At 36.7% G+C, this 17,525-nt stretch overlaps 1 protein-coding gene across 27 annotated transcripts in view; it reads left to right on the top strand.

Moving 5' to 3' along the window:
* DLG2 (discs large MAGUK scaffold protein 2) overlaps positions 1–17,525 on the top strand; it is a 964,547-nt gene that overhangs the window by 747,838 nt on the left and 199,184 nt on the right. For all 27 annotated transcript variants that reach the window (XM_032442247.1, XM_032442245.1, XM_032442250.1 and 24 more), the window contains 2 exons: positions 133–201; positions 11,166–11,322. In XM_032442247.1, the coding sequence (XP_032298138.1) occupies positions 133–201; positions 11,166–11,322 (226 nt within the window). The remainder of the gene's footprint in view (positions 1–132; positions 202–11,165; positions 11,323–17,525) is intronic.

The raw sequence follows: 17,525 nt of genomic DNA, 5'->3' as shown, positions 1-17,525 counted from the left end.
TAGATATGTGTAAAACAATCTGATTGTCTGTTTTGTGTTTTGGTGTTAGCTAAACTGTTAGAGACAATAAGAGAAAAAGAAACATGTATTTTGCTAACAAAAGCTTTTCTTTATTCTCCCTTGGCCATACAGTCATTCCCAGCACAGCACCGCAACGCGTCCCCCCACAGTGAGCTTGCAGCGGACCATTTCTGTGGAAGGGTAAGATGATTCTCTGTTGGAGCTGCCTGTAGAGCATTCATATATCACTGTGCCAGACACTGAGCTCCTCACATACACACAGGATTTCACTGCTTGTGTGGCTACATGCCACAATATTTAAGTCAGTGATATGCAGAAATAAATGCTATCAAATAAATAAGAATCCTTTTTAGATATTTATATTGAAAAGTTTCGTTCTCATGGAGGTATCTGTCAAGAATCTGTCATATATCCCAATCTCTTTGTTTCACCTCACTTGACTGGTGTCAGTATTCATGTGTATTAGCTGTAAAATGGTTACCACTAATCATGGGAATTCCCCATGAAGTCTTCCCGTTTTTTTAACTATTTGCATGAATTCATTTTGGAAAGGCAGTGTTGTAGTCTAAGGCTGAAGAATACGGATAGAAAACAGTAAACCCTTGCTAGTGTATGTGTGTGTGTATTAATATGTTAGTTGTAGAGGCATAGCTCTGCATACTTATCTGACTTCATTTTAACAGAAATAATTGGGTAAAATATGAATAATTCATAACTACAGTTAATGTATTTGCATATTTATGTTTTTAGAAAAGCTGGTATTTAACTCTGAATTATTTAGATTTTGGTTGCTCTTACTGGTATAATTTCCAGTAAATATTGCATTTATTTCTCTGTTCCCATAGAAGTGTGGAACTGTCTGAAGTATTTTGTAGGCAGGGGCAATATTTTGCCATGGGCTACTCCTAGATCATATTTCAAAGCATTTCTCCATCACAGTAAAAGCAGGAATCCAAAGTTTCCACACAGGAATGGCATCATCTTGCTTGTATTTTGCTTTGTGTTACAACCCAACTGCTCTGCAGTGAGAAAACAGTAGATAAAGGAAGCGATCCACTCCTCAGTGGATCCCAGCATTTTTTTGCTACAAGTCTCAACACAAAATCTTAAGCAACAGAAACAAACAAACCAACCTGATTATATATATATATATATATATATATATAATGTATTATGATTGCTGTATTAATTTTCCACTGAAAACAAGACTAATTAGAGTTGCTATAGGAAAGACCCATATGGATTAAGGGCTTTTCTCCAAAAGGTAATTTTATAAATGAAGTCCCGATCAGCCATTCTTCTTGCACAAAGCAGGACTAATTTCCAATTTAGATCCCAATTCTTGGAGCTTTTTCTAAGGAGGCTGGGATTGTCACCAAATGTCAGAGAGGTTCTGGATGCCCATCTTGGAGACACTCCAGGTCAGGCTGGATGAGGCTCTGAGATCCTGATTAGTTTTGAGTGTTGTGTTGGCTGCAAAGGAGCTGAACTAGATGACCTTTAAGAGTCCCTTTCAGTTCAAACAACTCTATGATATCCCTCTGTGAATTCACAAGCTTTGGGTAACATGTCTCAGTGCTCAAACATCCTCACATTAGATTTTGTTTTTACCCTTCTCTCTCTAAGCGTTCCCCTTCCCTTTCCTCAAATCAATTCTTGAAGAGATTGATGCTATGAATAGATAGATAGATGATAGATAGATAGATAGATAGATAGATAGATAGATAGATAGATAGATAGATAGATAGATAGATGATAGATAGATAGACAGATGATAGACAGATAGATGATAGATAGATAGATAGATAGATAGATAGATAGATAGATAGATAGATAGATAGATAGATAGATAGATAGATAGATTTTAAAAAGAAAGGAAGAAGGATTGACTGAATTGAGATTTAAGGAAAGAAATTCTATTATGATGTCTCTGGCCTGATCTATTGGACACCATAATAAGGAGGCACCCTGCAGACTTAAATTCCCATTGAAATTTGATAATCAGTTTGTCTGCATGAATTTTTAGATAAATCTGCACTGGCCATGCAGACAGTTTGCATCTATTGTGTATGAATCATTAGAGCAGTGGGAATGTGCAATTGATATTACAGGTCTCCTGCTATTCAGGAGGTAGAAGAGTATCTGGCTTGTAATTATTACTAATCAAGTTAGGCTGAGTCATATTTCATTTCATGTAGGAAAGTGGGACTGTTAGCCTGTTACACCACTGAGCAAATAGAAGCAATCGGCTCAGCTCTAAATACTTCATTATAATAAAGCTCAGTTTAGCCTAATGTTTTTGTGAAGTCCTTACTGCTAAATATGTTTATAGCTAATTCAATTTGATGTCAAAACAAAGTTATTTTTCTCTTTTAGGAACCCAGCTTCCATCTGTAGAGTCCTGTATTTAGATGACTGATTATATTGCTTTTGAGTTGCATTTCATAAATGGCTACTTTACCTGCAAGGCATCCCTATCACACACTGAGACTTCAGGCCAGCATGCTGGCTCTGTAGTGACAACTGTGTAGTCACTGCGGTAATACAATTAGTGCATTCTCTGAAGGAGAAATGAAATATTGGAGGGACAAAGAAATGCAGGTGGAATCACATTCAGCAGCATTTATTCCTTTCCACCTTATTGAATATATGGTAATTGAGTGGGCTAGCACAGATGTTTTGAAAACTTCAATAGGTTTTTCACTTAGGTATTGGATTTGTATCTAAGAGAAAGCATTTTTATGGCCTGCTTTTGTAGACTTCATGTTTTGCAAAACAGAAAAACAAACACAAAAATAACACCTATTTTTTCTCTATTTTCAAGCAATATATTCTTCAGAATTTAATAGCCGTACATGAGATCAACAGATCTGTGCTTGTGCTTCTGTGCTGTGTACAAAAGCATGAACTTCACAGGTGCTGGATGTCATTGTCAGTGCAAACTCATTAGTAATATTCCTAATCTGTGTGGGTTACAGACAAGAAGACTCTAATGTTTGGATTTGAAAATATTGTTAATCTGAGAGGTTTTCTAATTTTAATGAACAGTTTTAACTGTGAATATTCAAAATAGGAAAAACATTTGTTGAAAACTAAAAGCTGTTACCTGGAAATCCTACTGAACTGTCTCACAAGGATTCATCAGTAGGTTATGATAACTATTTTTTCTACAGTTGACATTCAGACTAAATTGTATTTCACATGATAACAGTCATCTCTTCTGCTGAGATGCTTAGAAACTGGGATTTCAATTTCTTTCATCAAGGGCGTTTTGAATATCTCATCTATAAATATTAGCATTCAAGTAAACAGCATTTGAATGATGACTAATTTTTATTCTGAACAGGGAAGATATTACAGGTAGATTTGTGTTTCAAAAGTATCTCATACAAAGTGATTCTGGATTCTTGCTTCCAATGGACTCTGTAATGATATTTCATACACGGCTTAGAGGCATTGCTATTTTAAGTATTCTCTTAACCTTTGAGTACCTCCTGTCTCCCAGCAGTGTAGTGAGGTTGCCTGTCACCATTTCCATCTCACCTAGCTTCATTTACAAACTGGAAAGGTGGAGCAGTCATCATTTATAGTCTTTAAAAGCAGAATGGAAAGCAGCCTTTTTAGTTTATGCCTATGCTGGGGAGTAGCAAGTGGAACAGAGATGCAGATTTCCAGATTTATTTTGATTATTAGCATGTAAATAATACACCTCCTAGATCAGAGAAGAGAGAGAAATGATCATGTGAAACAAAGTATAAATAAATAAGTGTACTGGGATAACCATCTTCCTTTCAAAGCTACAGAGCATATTACTTGTCCAACAATGTTGCTCTTGAATTCAGTGTAATTCCTCAAATCCAGGAGACATGCATCTGTGCCTTTGAGGTAAATGTCATGCACTGGTGTAAAAATATGGGCCAGTTTTATTTCTCAAGTAAGAAATTATTCCTTCATACCAATTGTGTCTTGCTAGCTGTAAGCATAAAACACTGCCTGGTGTGCAGGCTTTAATTTCTCTACAAAGGACAAAATGAAAGACTATTTAAGTCCAGAGGGGTTCCTACAAAGCAAATAAAATAGCCCATATATAAGCCAGTGCACTCATGCATGCAACAGTCAGGTTGAAGCCTGGCTCCCAGTAGGTTCCCTTGTATTAAATATACTTCAAAGTTTGTGACAAGTTAGACAGGAGGTTTGGAAAATAAATGCATTAAAAAATGTATTCATTATTAAACTTAGGATAAAGTACTGCTTCTATAGCTAATGCCAATATTCAATCAACAAGAAATGACAAAGAAACCACAGTCAAGCAGATAAAATAGTTTTTCAAGAAGAACAGTTAAATATAGTAAGCAAATACTGTGAGATATTCTAGTGAACATCTCATACCATGCTGGAGTTTTAGTTGTTTGTACATCAACACTTTGTAAAATGAGAGGAAAAGTCAGCAATCATTTGCACATTTTAATGAATACGAAGACTCCAAATGTGAACAAAATGCTGTCTGAGCATAATAAGGCAAAGTTACCCTTCTGGACCCTGATGCTCATCGTGACAGTGATGGATAACAGGAATTTTTTTGAAACATGAGGAGAAAACTTGAAGTATTGTATTGCAAAAGAAATAGCTTGATTAACTAACTGACTATAAGCTGGCACAGCTCTGTGCTCATAGAGTGAAGCCAGGCACCCTGATACTTTGATCCTGTTATCTCATATTTTCCCCAGTGACTAATTCTTGAACTTGACCAACTGAAGTAATTTCTCTCTACAGCTTATTTCCTGCTGTTTGCTACTGGGAAATAGTGTGAACACTTTGTGTTGCATTATCATAGAATCACATAATCATTTAGGTTGGAGAAAACCTAGAGATTTCTAAGTCCAACCATCAACTTGATCTACCAATACCAATGACTAATCTGTGTCCCTTAATGCCATGCCTACACATCTGAAATACCACCAGGAATGGCAGCTCCACCACTGCCCAGGGCAGCCTCTTCCAATGCCTGAACACCCTCTGAGAAAAAGTTCCTCCTGACATCCTGTCTAAACCTCCCATGGCACAACTTGGGTCCGTTTCCTCATGTCCTGTCTCTTCTTGTCACTGTTTGCATAGTGGCTTGCACAGAGGGTGGCCTTAACTGGAGGCTGGGTGTTGCCCTAATGATAGCAACAAAATAAATAAGCATCCTGCTGGGCTTTCTATGATGTGTGCTACTGTAACACCAGCCCAGCACATGCATGAGTGGATGCACGATGTCAATAGAAGTTAAATAAATAAATAAATAAACAAACAAACAGAAAAACAAAACAGAAAACTCCAGAAAAACTGGAAGCCGTATTACTCTGCTGATTTGGGATACCTTACTGATTATAGATAATTACAAAAATCTCTAGGGTCTGATATTTGGAAGTACCCAGTGCATTTAATTTTTTTCTAGATGATCCAAAAAGCACCAAATCTTTTCAACACCTTAATTTCATAGATGGTTCAAAATAAAGAGAAAAGCAGAGATGTGAGTGTGAGATGAATACTAAAATGGACTGCATTCCTTAATGTAGCCAGCAGCACAAAATAAGCAAATTGAAAATGGATTTTCTTTCAGTAAGTTATTATAAGAATTGTTTTCAGAAGGCTCTTCCCCTTCATTTATCAGTGCAATTTTTAATCTCCTAAATTAAAACCTATAATTGCTATGGATTTACAATCCATAGCAGAATGATAGGGATACGCAATTTCTTTTTCACCCTTTTCTTACATTAGAAGAGTAAAACTGATTAAAACAAAATATTCATTGCAAATGTAGGAGGTGCAAAACCCTTAGCTGTTTTCACACCATGACCAAGTAAAACAGATACGAACCCAAAAGAAATGTTAAGGAGAAAAAGTGTCTCGGTGGTTCGCTATTCCTTAATTGCATTTTCATGACAGAAGAAATTTCATTAAGTGTTGAAGTTTTACTCCTTCTGATTTGCTCCTTATTGGTTTCAAGTATTAATTTAATAATGCTTTGCTCTTACATCAAGCCTGCATTTTATAATCTGTTGTACAGAATGAGATCTGATGTATTCCCTGAAGCAAGTAACCAAGTCCATCCAAATTGATTCTCTCATTGATTTCCAAGCTTGTAAATTTGTGTGGATTGCAGCACTTTGTTTGCTTCTTTGCTTCTACTTACGATTTCTGGTTCTGTTATAGTGAATTTTCTTTCTTTCTCTACATATATTTTTGTATTATTATCATTATTTTTAATTTCTTTCATGTTCTTCTTCCAGATGCATTCTTTTTCTTCCTGCTTTCTTTCTTCCTTTTGCTGCCTTCTGAGTGTTATCATCTCACACTTCCTTCTAATTTATGCTTGATTTCCCCTGCTGATCTCTGTTAGTGTTTGGTACAAAACTGCAGGAGGGCAGAAAACATGCACACAAAGAATTAAAATGCCATAGTACGCTTTGTTAGCACCTAGAAACTTAGCTTCAGCATTATTTATCCCAGGAGAAATGTGGTAAGTAGTTAAAGCTGGAGGCCAAAGCACACGTTTCAGAAACACTGATAGCGTTAAACTTTGTCTTTTTAGTAGCAATAGAGTGCCATCTGTTGTCCAAAAACAGAACAACGTGCCTTTTAAGTGGAAAACCTTACAATTACCTTTGCCTCAGTTGCTTTTGTCTCTAGGGAGCAAAATATTTTTACCAAGCAAGAAAATCTCATTCACATTTGAGTAACTTTTGTTTCATTTTTTACTCTCTTGTGAATAATTATGTTCATAGAATCATAGAGCTGTAGAATCATTGAATCCATGTCGTCTTTAAATCTTCCATTTCATTATTTCATTTACAGCATTTATCTGTATTGGCTCTGGAATTTCTTCATGCATATTAGAATTACATGCATCAAGAATTTCAACAGAAGTGAAGGATTTCCCTAATGTTGAATCCCAGACATTCAAGAAAAATTGGGGCAGCTCTTCATAGATTTCCTTAATAATTACATTGAGTTGATTATAAACATCTATGCCAGAAGTAAATAGATAATATCCTTAGCTTCATCATAAATCCAGTTCTGGGGATGGGACATACACAATTTCTCTGGGCAGCCTGTGCCAGCACCTCACTGCCCCTCAGTGAAAAACATCCCCTTGGCATCTAATCTAAATCTAACCCCTCTTCTAGTTTGAAATTGTTCCTCCTTCCCCTATCATTAACTACCCAAGTCAAAAGTTGATTTTCCTCCTATTTATAAGCTCCCTTCAAGTACTGGAATACTGCAGTGAGGTATCCCTGTAGCTTTCTCTTCTCCTGCCTGAAGAAGCCCAGCTCCCTCAGCTTTTATATACAGGAAAGGTGTTCCAGCACACTGATCATCTTTGTGGCCCTTCTCTAGACCTGCTCCAAAAAATTTAACATCTTTCTTGTTCTGGGGGCTGCAGAACTGGATGCAGTACTTCAGCTGGGACCTCAAAGGGCACAGTAGAGGGGGACAATCACCTCCCTTGCCCTACTAGCCACCCCTCTTTTGATGCAGCACAAGACACTGTTGATGCTGCAAGTGCACAGTACTGGCTCATGTTAAGTTTTTCACCCATCAGAACCCCCAGGTCCTCCTCCACAGTGCTGAGCTCCCAGTCTTTTGGATTGCCCCAACCTAATTGCAAGACCTTCCACTTGGCCTTGTTGAACCTCGCTAGGTTCACACAGGCCCACCTTTCATCTTGTTCAAGTCACTTTGGATGGCATCTCTTCTTTCTATCATATCAACTGCTCTGCCTAGCTTGGTGTCATCTGTAAACTTGCTGAGGGTACACTCAATCCCAGAGACTGCCTCTTAAAGGAATCAGTCCCAAGATGGACCTCTTGAGGGCACCACTTGTCACCAGCCTTCACCTGTACACGGATTTGTCGGCCACAGCTCTCCAGCTTTTGTCATCCAACCAATTCTTTATCCATCAAATACTCCACCCTTCAAAGCCATATCTCCTTAGAGATATGTGTGAGGTGGGGAACCATGCCAAAGGCTTTGCAGAAGTCCAAGTAGATTATGTGAGTTGCCATTCCTTGGTCACCACTGCTATCACATAGGAGACCACCAGATTCATCAGGGATGATCTGCATTTGGTGAAGACATGCTGGATCTCTCAGATCACCTCTTTGTCTCTTATGTGCCTTAATGTGTCCTAACAGAGGCAAGGCTCACTGGCCTGTAAGTCGTCAAGACTTCTTCCTTTCTTAAAAATGGGAGTGTTGTTTCCTGTTTTCTAGTCACTGGAGACTTCATCTGACAGCCCCAACTTTTGAAACATGATGGAGAACAGCTTGGCAAACATATTAACCAGCTTCTTTAGGGATGCATATACATATTTAAATGATTTATATATATGACAAATATATATGTGACTTTTATATATATAATAATTTATATCAAGTCTTAGTTATTTATTATACTATGGTGATTTGGTATATAACTTTTATCTTGAAATATAGTCATGGCAAAAGATTATTCCTATTATCATTGTTTTTATGACTACACCTGTGCATTCTTGAATCCACTTTTCAGATTCCACGCAATAGTCTAATGTGAAAGACAGGAAGGCATCTTATGGCTGATAGTCTCTATACAACCAAATTTGAGTTATGACCAAAGCAACCTCTTTTGACTAAGGACCAGGAGCCAAAACCTTAGTGTTCTAATCACAGATTCTGACATTTCCCTATTACTGTCTGAGCTTCTTATGAGCATAATCATCCAAGAGCATAAAGTGAATTTTGCTGTCAAAAGGCCAAAATTACAAAACAGCACTGACAGCATTTTAGGCATAAATCTGCTGACTTGATCAGAGGCAGGGATTAATAACTGGGCCAACTTTTTGTTGACTTGCACAGCTTAACATTCAGTAGATACCCAGTTGTATTGACCTAGTTTTGCCATAGCACTGGCTTTCAACTTTGTAATGCAAGCTGCCTCTCACACATGGAAATACTCAGTTTCATTCTGAACAAAGCTCTAATTTCTCACCAGTGGGGAATGCAAATATATTTGTTTGGCTTTACTGCCTCTTTGTCCTCAATACCCAGGTAAATAATACTGTCAGTAGCTCAACTCTCTCAAAGTATTTTCAATCTGTAGGACTCAATACGACAAGTGTCACCATTTCATTATGTGGATGAGGAAACTGAATCTGATAGAACAAATGACTTGCCAAGATAATTTGGAAATCATGGACTAAGTGGGGAAGGTCTCTACATTTCCAGCTAACCGTCCTAGTTCTATTCCAACCCCCAGGCCACCCTTTTTAATTAAAAATCTATTCATACTTCTTAGATTTGGATTACATTCTAATCTGTGCATAGTTAAGGAGGTAATAAAAGTGATGCTACAAGGCACATCAACAGCAACGATCCAAAAGAGGAGAAATCCCCCTTTTCTTTCTAGTTGGTAGAAAATATTTGAAGAATATGCAAAGTCAAGAAACTATGTCATTTTCTCACATCTGTATCTTTTTCTACTTGTTATCTCACTGTATAATGTTAAGAACACGTAAAATGAAGGCCCGTGTGAATTTGGATGAACACTTGCAATTTCCTTTTAAAAATATTATAAAAAATTTGCTTTTGTCTTTTCTGTCAAAAATATTAAGCCTAGAGAACAGGAAGTTGAGATATTATTTAAAGATTATTTAAAGATTATCACAATCAAAATGGAGATACTGTTTGAGCATCAGCATTAGGCAAAACTGAAGGAACTCCTACTGTTTTTGGAATTATCTTGTAAAGATAAAGTTGTTGTATGCATACAGAAGCTATTAAACTTAACTAGCATTAAGCACTTCTCAGTGCATTTTTGTCTCTCTTTCCTTTTTCTCTTATTTTTAAACAATATAGAAATGAAAAAGCAACTGATATTCTATCAAAACACTGTACAGCACACAGGAAGTATTGGACAATTGACAGGAAGCATTCCAGAGCAGGGCTCTTCTGGTGTTGTATGTGCGAGGGTTCATAACTGTCACTTTGCTGCTACATTTTATTTGTAATAAGAAAAAAAAAAAAAAATAGAAGAATATTCTTTTTCTCTGTGAGGAAACACAGATGTAAATTCATTAGAGTGTTTGCAGGACTGAGCTAAGATTCATGCATATAACTTTTTTTCTGAGGAGTAAATTGTTACAGGGTTTAAAAATTGATTAAGTATGAATAAACATTGTATCTATATACATGTACAAATATACCAGTGTGCTTGGGTGTCCATACAAGGATAGGTATTTTTCTGGTGACATCCTTCACTTGAGCTCCAGCTACAGGGCCTGGTCCCCCAGTCATGGAATGTGGGAGATGGGATACATAGGGCACTTTTTCACAAGTACACTGCATTGAATGCTTAAGAAAGTTATTTCCCTCCTCTGGAACTGAAATTTACTGACAACAAAATGCATAATATTATATTAACATCTTTTTTTTTATCATAGTTTCAATTCACAAATAGAGAATGTTGAATAAGATGTTGCTATTACTTACACATTTCCATTCTAATTAACAACTTTTTAAACCAGTAACAGAAAAGCAGATATCCTTTAGTCTGGTTCAGTTATACAAATCCTGTGAGATTTTATGATTGCAAGTTCCTGATAATATCACACCAGAGTTGTTTTGTTGTTTGTTTTTTTTTTGTGAGATTCACTTCTATTGGTAATTTTATTTGCTCCGAATCCGCCAACTTTTAAACAACTTTGCTACTTTGTTTAGATTTTTTATTTCTTTTCTTCATTCATTTAGAACTTTAAAGGAAAAAATAAAAATAGTTACCCTGTGAAGTTTGATTGATACGTAGCATTGCTAGAAATTAGACTGCAAAATATCTTCAGTGTTTTGGTTTTACTTTTAATGAATCCCTCATTTAACTTAATAGGGATGACTCCAGTTCGATGGAATTAGTAAAGAAGTTTGGATTCAACAATGAGGAGAAAAAAGAAAAGGTTGCTGCTTAGTTGTCATTCTCCAATTAACAGATTTATGAAATTTAATAAAGGGTTTCTTTAGGTATTAACGGGCCATTGTTTTTTAGCGAAATGTAGTATGGTGAAGATGCCCTAAGAGTTGCGTATGCAGTATCTTTGAATGGATAAACATTACCATTTTGTTTCCCTACAGAGAGCCTCGAAAAATCATCCTCCACAAGGGGTCCACCGGACTTGGCTTTAACATTGTGGGAGGAGAAGATGGGGAAGGCATTTTCGTGTCTTTCATCTTAGCAGGCGGGCCTGCTGATCTCAGTGGAGAACTGCAGAGAGGAGATCAGATTTTGTCTGTAAGTATTTGTTTCAGGTTTTCCTGACTGATTGCCTAGTCTTGTTTTTTACTGTTTTAGCATTTCTATGATCACTAGTTGCATGAAATCACCCAAACAGGAGGTGCCATCTAGTGTGCAATGAACTACTTAGCAACTACCGGTGCTAAGAGATTAATTAGCTCATAATCATCTCTCTGCTTCTTATGAATCTGATGATCGCTCTGAAATTTATTTTCAAATTTTATAGGATAAAAGGCTTTGTAGCCTTAGGTTATATTTTGCATATTTAGTCCCGAGAACATACTTTCAATTTTTCCTTCAAGTATTTGTTAATTTCATGCAGTTCAAAAACAGAGAATTTATGTATCAGGCTTTGTCAAATAATTGAACATCCGAGTGAAACAACTGAACATTAAGGATTTTGAATGGCAATAAAATCCTTTGGAATATATTTAAGTAAAGCACCCATTCACATTATATTGCCTTCCACAAAGGGAAAAAGAAAACAAACAAACAAAAAAAAATCTATACTAAATTGATGAAATTAGAGCTGTTTCATTTGAAGTACATGAATAGCCTTAAGGAAAAGAACTGAAACCCTGGAATTATTCATCCCAGAGGAGAGATTGATCCACCAGGCTGCAGTGTCATGCTCATGCCCAGTGTTGTACTTTCTGTCCCTGTACATCTTGCATCCTTGGTTGCACTTGGGTTAGTGGCAGGGAAAGAAGATGGCTGTAGGCTGGATGGGTTGTGACATAACTAAGTGGCAGTTTCCTGGTCAGTTCATGAAGCAATCGGAACTGACTTTCCTACATTTCTTGGGCATGTCTTAACCTTTCACCCATTCTATAAATAGTGAAATTTAACTTCTACTTAAAGTTCTAGTGTGAAAAAGTGTCTGGTGCCACTTCTCAATATAAGATACTAAGATATATATAAGATATAAGCCTGATCAGTTAACAACAAAGGGAAACAGTAATCTAAAACGGTGAGGATCAAAATTATATATTTTATCTAGACTTGTTCTTTGAAAATTTAGAAAGAGCAAGTAGAAGTTGTACAGTGCCCTAAAGAGATCCTAAAGTAGAAGATTCATAACTGCAAGAAAAATAAGATGTTCTTATAAAATTACCATTGTAAAGGAAGACAAATGACTGTGCTGACAAGAACACACACACGGAACTCAAGGAACAGAAAGGGAAATTTCTTCAGGACATTCATACAATTTATTTTTTTCTTTAGCCAGGTGCAGCACAAGAAGGCTGAATAAAAAGTACTTTGAGATCAGAGCCTTTCACAATAAATTCAGAAATCCAGCAGCTCGTATAAAATTTAGAAAATCATTTTCCTTTATTTTTCTGCAGGCATATATTTAGCACTGTGGGATACTGCCCACAGTTGAATTTTAAATTCCAATTTTGGTCTGTTTTGCAGCAGTGTTTTCCCTAAGTTCTAATTAAACTTACCAGTTGTGCCACAGCATTTACTTGTCATGCAAGAGTAGTTTATTTGTTCATTGAGTAGAGAGGGATGGAAATTATTACTAAATTAGAGTGCATGCATATCCCCAGGCAATCACCAACTCAGGCACTGCTGACTTATTTAGTCACAAATAACTATTATGAATCCATTTTTTCCATGCTCAAACAAAACAAATTGCATGCACAGGCCAATCTTAAAGTGATTAAACGTAGGCCACTGTCTGGTGAAGGGTGCCAGATCCCTTAATTTTACAGTGGATGCACAGAATAGGTCTGATTCTCCCTGTTTATTCCTGCTGGTCTTATTCTTCAGAAACATTTATTTCCCTGCTGAAGTAGTTTACCCATTTGTTTCTCAAAAAACAACAAATCCAATTTACCACGGACCAATAGTACTTGCCAAGCTAATATTTTGAATTAACTCTGGGTTGGTTAAATTTCTTTCAGACAGGAAGCAGAATAAATGATATAAACTTTGGAGACCTAGACTTAATTCCTGGTTCTGTTTGTGTCATTATTTGTGGCCTTGGGAAGGTGCTTTTGTTTTGTATGTGATGTAAAAGAGGAGAAACACAGCATCTTCCTACTTCATTCCTTTGCTGTGAGTATGGCAAAATGGTTGAGAAATGTCACTACTCAGCTTTGGAAGGGTGCCTATAAATATATGTTAAATAGAATGCATATCCGTGAGTTAGACCCCACAAAGCAGCAAATATACATTGTCTTTGGGTGACCCTCTGAGTGCATTCATAAGTCCCAGAGTCAGGATACAAGGTCCAGACAAATTCCATGACCTCTCTTCCTCACTTTCTACCTTCTCACTGTTACGTTTATGTTGTGCAGCAACCTCCAAGAGAGACTATGAAAGATTATGGTGAGGTTTTTACCCCCTGGAAACGCAAATTGTTTTTCCCAAATGCCACAGTTTTCCCACCAGGTGGCGTCACAGGATGAGTAATGGTGGAGATCTACTAAAGGAAACGCTAAAACCTCAGGAAGAGAAGAGTAGGATTTTTATATATAATTCATTATCCTCTTGTGAATTATCTCCAAATTAAACATTATCCTTTTCACTTCTGAATGCCTTTGAAACATAGTAATGCACACATCAGCAATGTATGTTCATCAGTATAACACAGTGTTCTCTCTGATGTTACTCTGCTATTAAGCGTAAAATAAACATAATTGAGTAAGATTCTGAATACCCACTGACATCAAGGCTTTATTTGCTAGGGTGCTGTGTACACATATTAACTTTTCAATCAGAAGTGTATAAACCCTAGAAAACATCTAAATAACGGTGGAACTTTTAACTCCATTTTATGGTAGTGGATATGAGCCATTATTATGTTAATTGATTTGTTTAAAGTCGGACAAGGAGTCTGGACCAAGATTAGATTTAGGGGATGCTTGAACTCTGAACTAACCCCAAGTTCTTCATCTGTTAGGAAAATATGGTTTCTTCTGCAAATAAAATGGAATGCTCCTTGACATCATTCTTGCAATTTGAAATTCTACCTCCAATACTAAAGGATATGTTACCTATTAAAATAGCAATGGGAAACCAGTGCTGTTTAGTGAAAGTCAACTGCATGAGCACAGATAATTTCCAAGAAGCACAGCAAATCATACACCCATTGTACATAGGCCTGGCTGACAGAAAGCAGTACAAATCTCAGAAATCAGGTGTATAGTGAATACACAGTTTGCATACACAAGTTTAGCAGCAGAATTTTGAGGCTTGATTCACAATTTACACAGAATAAATTATACACATTGCTCTAGGAATTGCTATTCTGGCATTGTTTTTCTATTTAATGATTTCCTACCAGACTGTATCAAGTTAATATTTTGTATAAGGAAAAAATGAGGTGAAGTAAGAGCTGTGGAATGGTAATACCAAGTATTAGCACTTGAATCTTAACTTTTGAGAAGTCTGAATTTTGTGCCACTGGACGAGACTATGTCTCAGATTAAGATCCCTATTTAGAAGTCTGCATTCATTCTGGATGTCCACTTCCCATTAAAATCAGTAAAAGCAAGAGTCTGATTCAGATGGCCAGCTGTGAAGTGTCTAGAGCAAGCTGAATTGGTTTGAGGTCTTATTGTCTGTATTGATTAGTTACCCACTGACTTCAACCTTTAACTCTTACCACATCTGTGATGTATTTAGCTGTCTTATACCAAATCTCACGTTTCATGTGTGTTTGCCCTTGAAAAAGATGTTTCTTTTTTCACCTAACTTTGTGCTTGGTCCATTTCAAAGAACAGTAATATAAAATCATGGATCTTAAAAAAAAAAAAAGTATTAGTTGATTTCATTCTCTTCTAGAAATGCTTTAGTACCTTGTCATCCAGTTTTACTGTGAAAATGCAGGCAGTATGCTTGTAACACTAAACATTTTAGTTACTGCCTCACCTGAACCACGGAAATGAAGTCAAACAAGTTCTATATGATTTTCCCCTTGGTATAGCATATCATTTGTCATAAATAATTAATATATGGGGAAGGGTGATATCTTTTATCCCCTGCAACTTCCTGTGTTAGCTACATACTAGGAAAAGGGCTATCAAGAGATATACCACAGGGTTTTCTATCACCATATCATCTAGTTGATGATATTATGTATCATTATTATTTTATACCAGGTTTTCCTTTGTAGAAAGAAGGTGATCTCTTATACCGATCCAGTTCTATCTTGTGCCTGTGCATTCTCCTGCTTTCATTTTCTGTGAGATTTTCTTCTGTGAGTTTTCTTTCCCTACGAGCAGATCAGTCACTTCTCTTTCTACTTTGTTGCTCCCACCCAGCTCTTACCCACTTGCTCACTCACGTCTGTAGCAAAAATAAAATATGGATTTGAAAAAAATAATGTTCAGCATTTTCTACTCCAAAATATGTGCATATAGAGCAGGGAGGAGTGTAAGCACTCTGTGCCTATTTATAACAATATTTATGCTTCATTTTGCTGCAGTTGGAACTGACCTTCAGATTGACTTCACTTACTTTGGTGCAGAGAAGCTTTCAGTTTTCTAATTTAAAACAGGTTTTTGCTCATGATAAAAGTAGTAGAACTAGTTGGGAAAAGAGTGCATTTTTTACCTAGCTACAAACTAAATAAAAACAATAAATACCATTCGGTTTTCCAAAATGTTACTGGCTTGGGAAATGTTTGAATTATCACTACTCAGCACACCCCTAAAACAGGATTTATGAGGATAATCCATGTGGAGCATGGAATCCTTTCTCCATGCAGAATAAATTTATCACTCTTCTGTAATAGAGTTAGGATTATAACAGGTGTTCCCTTCACCTTATAAGACTGACTTGCAGAGGCAATGACCTTATCCTTAGGATGCTTAATTCCCTGTGGTGTTGTGGATGATATATAAAATGTTTTGAGAAGGTCCAAAAATAAGTTAGCTATGGCAGTAGATCCCTAAGAGTCATCCACCTATTTATGTTCATATAGTCATTTGGGTGCATAGCACTCTGGCCTTCCAAATGAAGGAACTGTACAATGCATGTTTTATCTTCAGATAATATATCCAGTATTTGCTTTCATCCTGATTAATTAAAAACATTTCAGATGGCAAAACTAAACTACGTGTACAACATTCCTGTACAATTTCATAGAATCATAAATTGTCTAAGATTGAAAGGGACCTTTCACTCTTCATTCAGTTCCAACCTCCTGCCATGGGATGGTTGTCTCCTACCAGCTTAGGCTGCCCAGGGCCCATCCAGCCCGCCACAGCTTCTCTGGGCAGCTGTGCCAGGGCCTCACTGCCTTTAGAAGGTACAGAAGGTAACTGGACACCTAAATAATGGAAGCTGGGTGTAGTTTGGACTTTATACGCCATGCCAGTAAAACTGTAGCATTCTCCTTGACCATAAAAAATCACTTTTATGTTATGCTTTGTCTATGTAAACATCATCCGCAAATACTTACCCTTGGAGAACAGAGCTGGTAGCAAACTCTTTCTCAGTGCTGTTGATAAACAAATAAGATCTGATGACTCAAATTTGAAACTAGGCATATTCAACCTCAAAACAAGATGCATTTGTTTTATAGCCAGGGTAAGTGGGCTGTATTGCCATAGAAGCTCTTAGATTCACCATTTTACCACCTGTGTGTGCTAGAATACTATGTGCATTAGGTGACTGTAGATATTGCTTTTATATTTTATTATTCTAGGAATCTGTCTACCGTCTGGATTTCTCCTTCCCCCTACTTCTCCTTTTCTCTCCCTTCCTTCACCTTTCTGTTATATTCAGATTGTATTGCAGTTACCTCAATGCAGCTACTAACTGTTTGCTTTCTTAACTCTTTGATGTAGCCAAGCCATACGATCAGAACCTAACAATGTACTAACAATTCTTTTGAATAGGATATGTCTCTTTTTGCCAATTAGTTAGCTATCAAAGCTGTCAGTGGTGTCATGTAAAGTTAGTAAATTGGCCTAGACAAGAGCCTGTGTATTTTTGTAACGATGAAATCATCAGTTGCCTCTAAAACATTCATTTTGTAATTGCCTCAATGAGTAGAAATGATCTGATGCCAGACTGCTTGCTATTCAGCTCCTAATAATTTAAGGAGGAGTTCACATTCAGTTCAAACATTCATAACTAGAAGAATTTGTTTTAAAACTGTCAAACAGAATTATGTCACATCTGATGTACTGAGGATTTGGGGTGAGAATTACAGCCTTTGGTGTACCCTTGCTGTAAGCCTA

This window comes from Coturnix japonica, chromosome 1, assembly GCF_001577835.2.
Source record: "Coturnix japonica isolate 7356 chromosome 1, Coturnix japonica 2.1, whole genome shotgun sequence".
NCBI classification, from domain to species: Eukaryota; Metazoa; Chordata; class Aves; order Galliformes; family Phasianidae; genus Coturnix; species Coturnix japonica.
The sequence above is the reverse complement of the archived record's forward strand: the minus strand, read 5'-3'. Positions and strand labels throughout refer to the sequence as shown.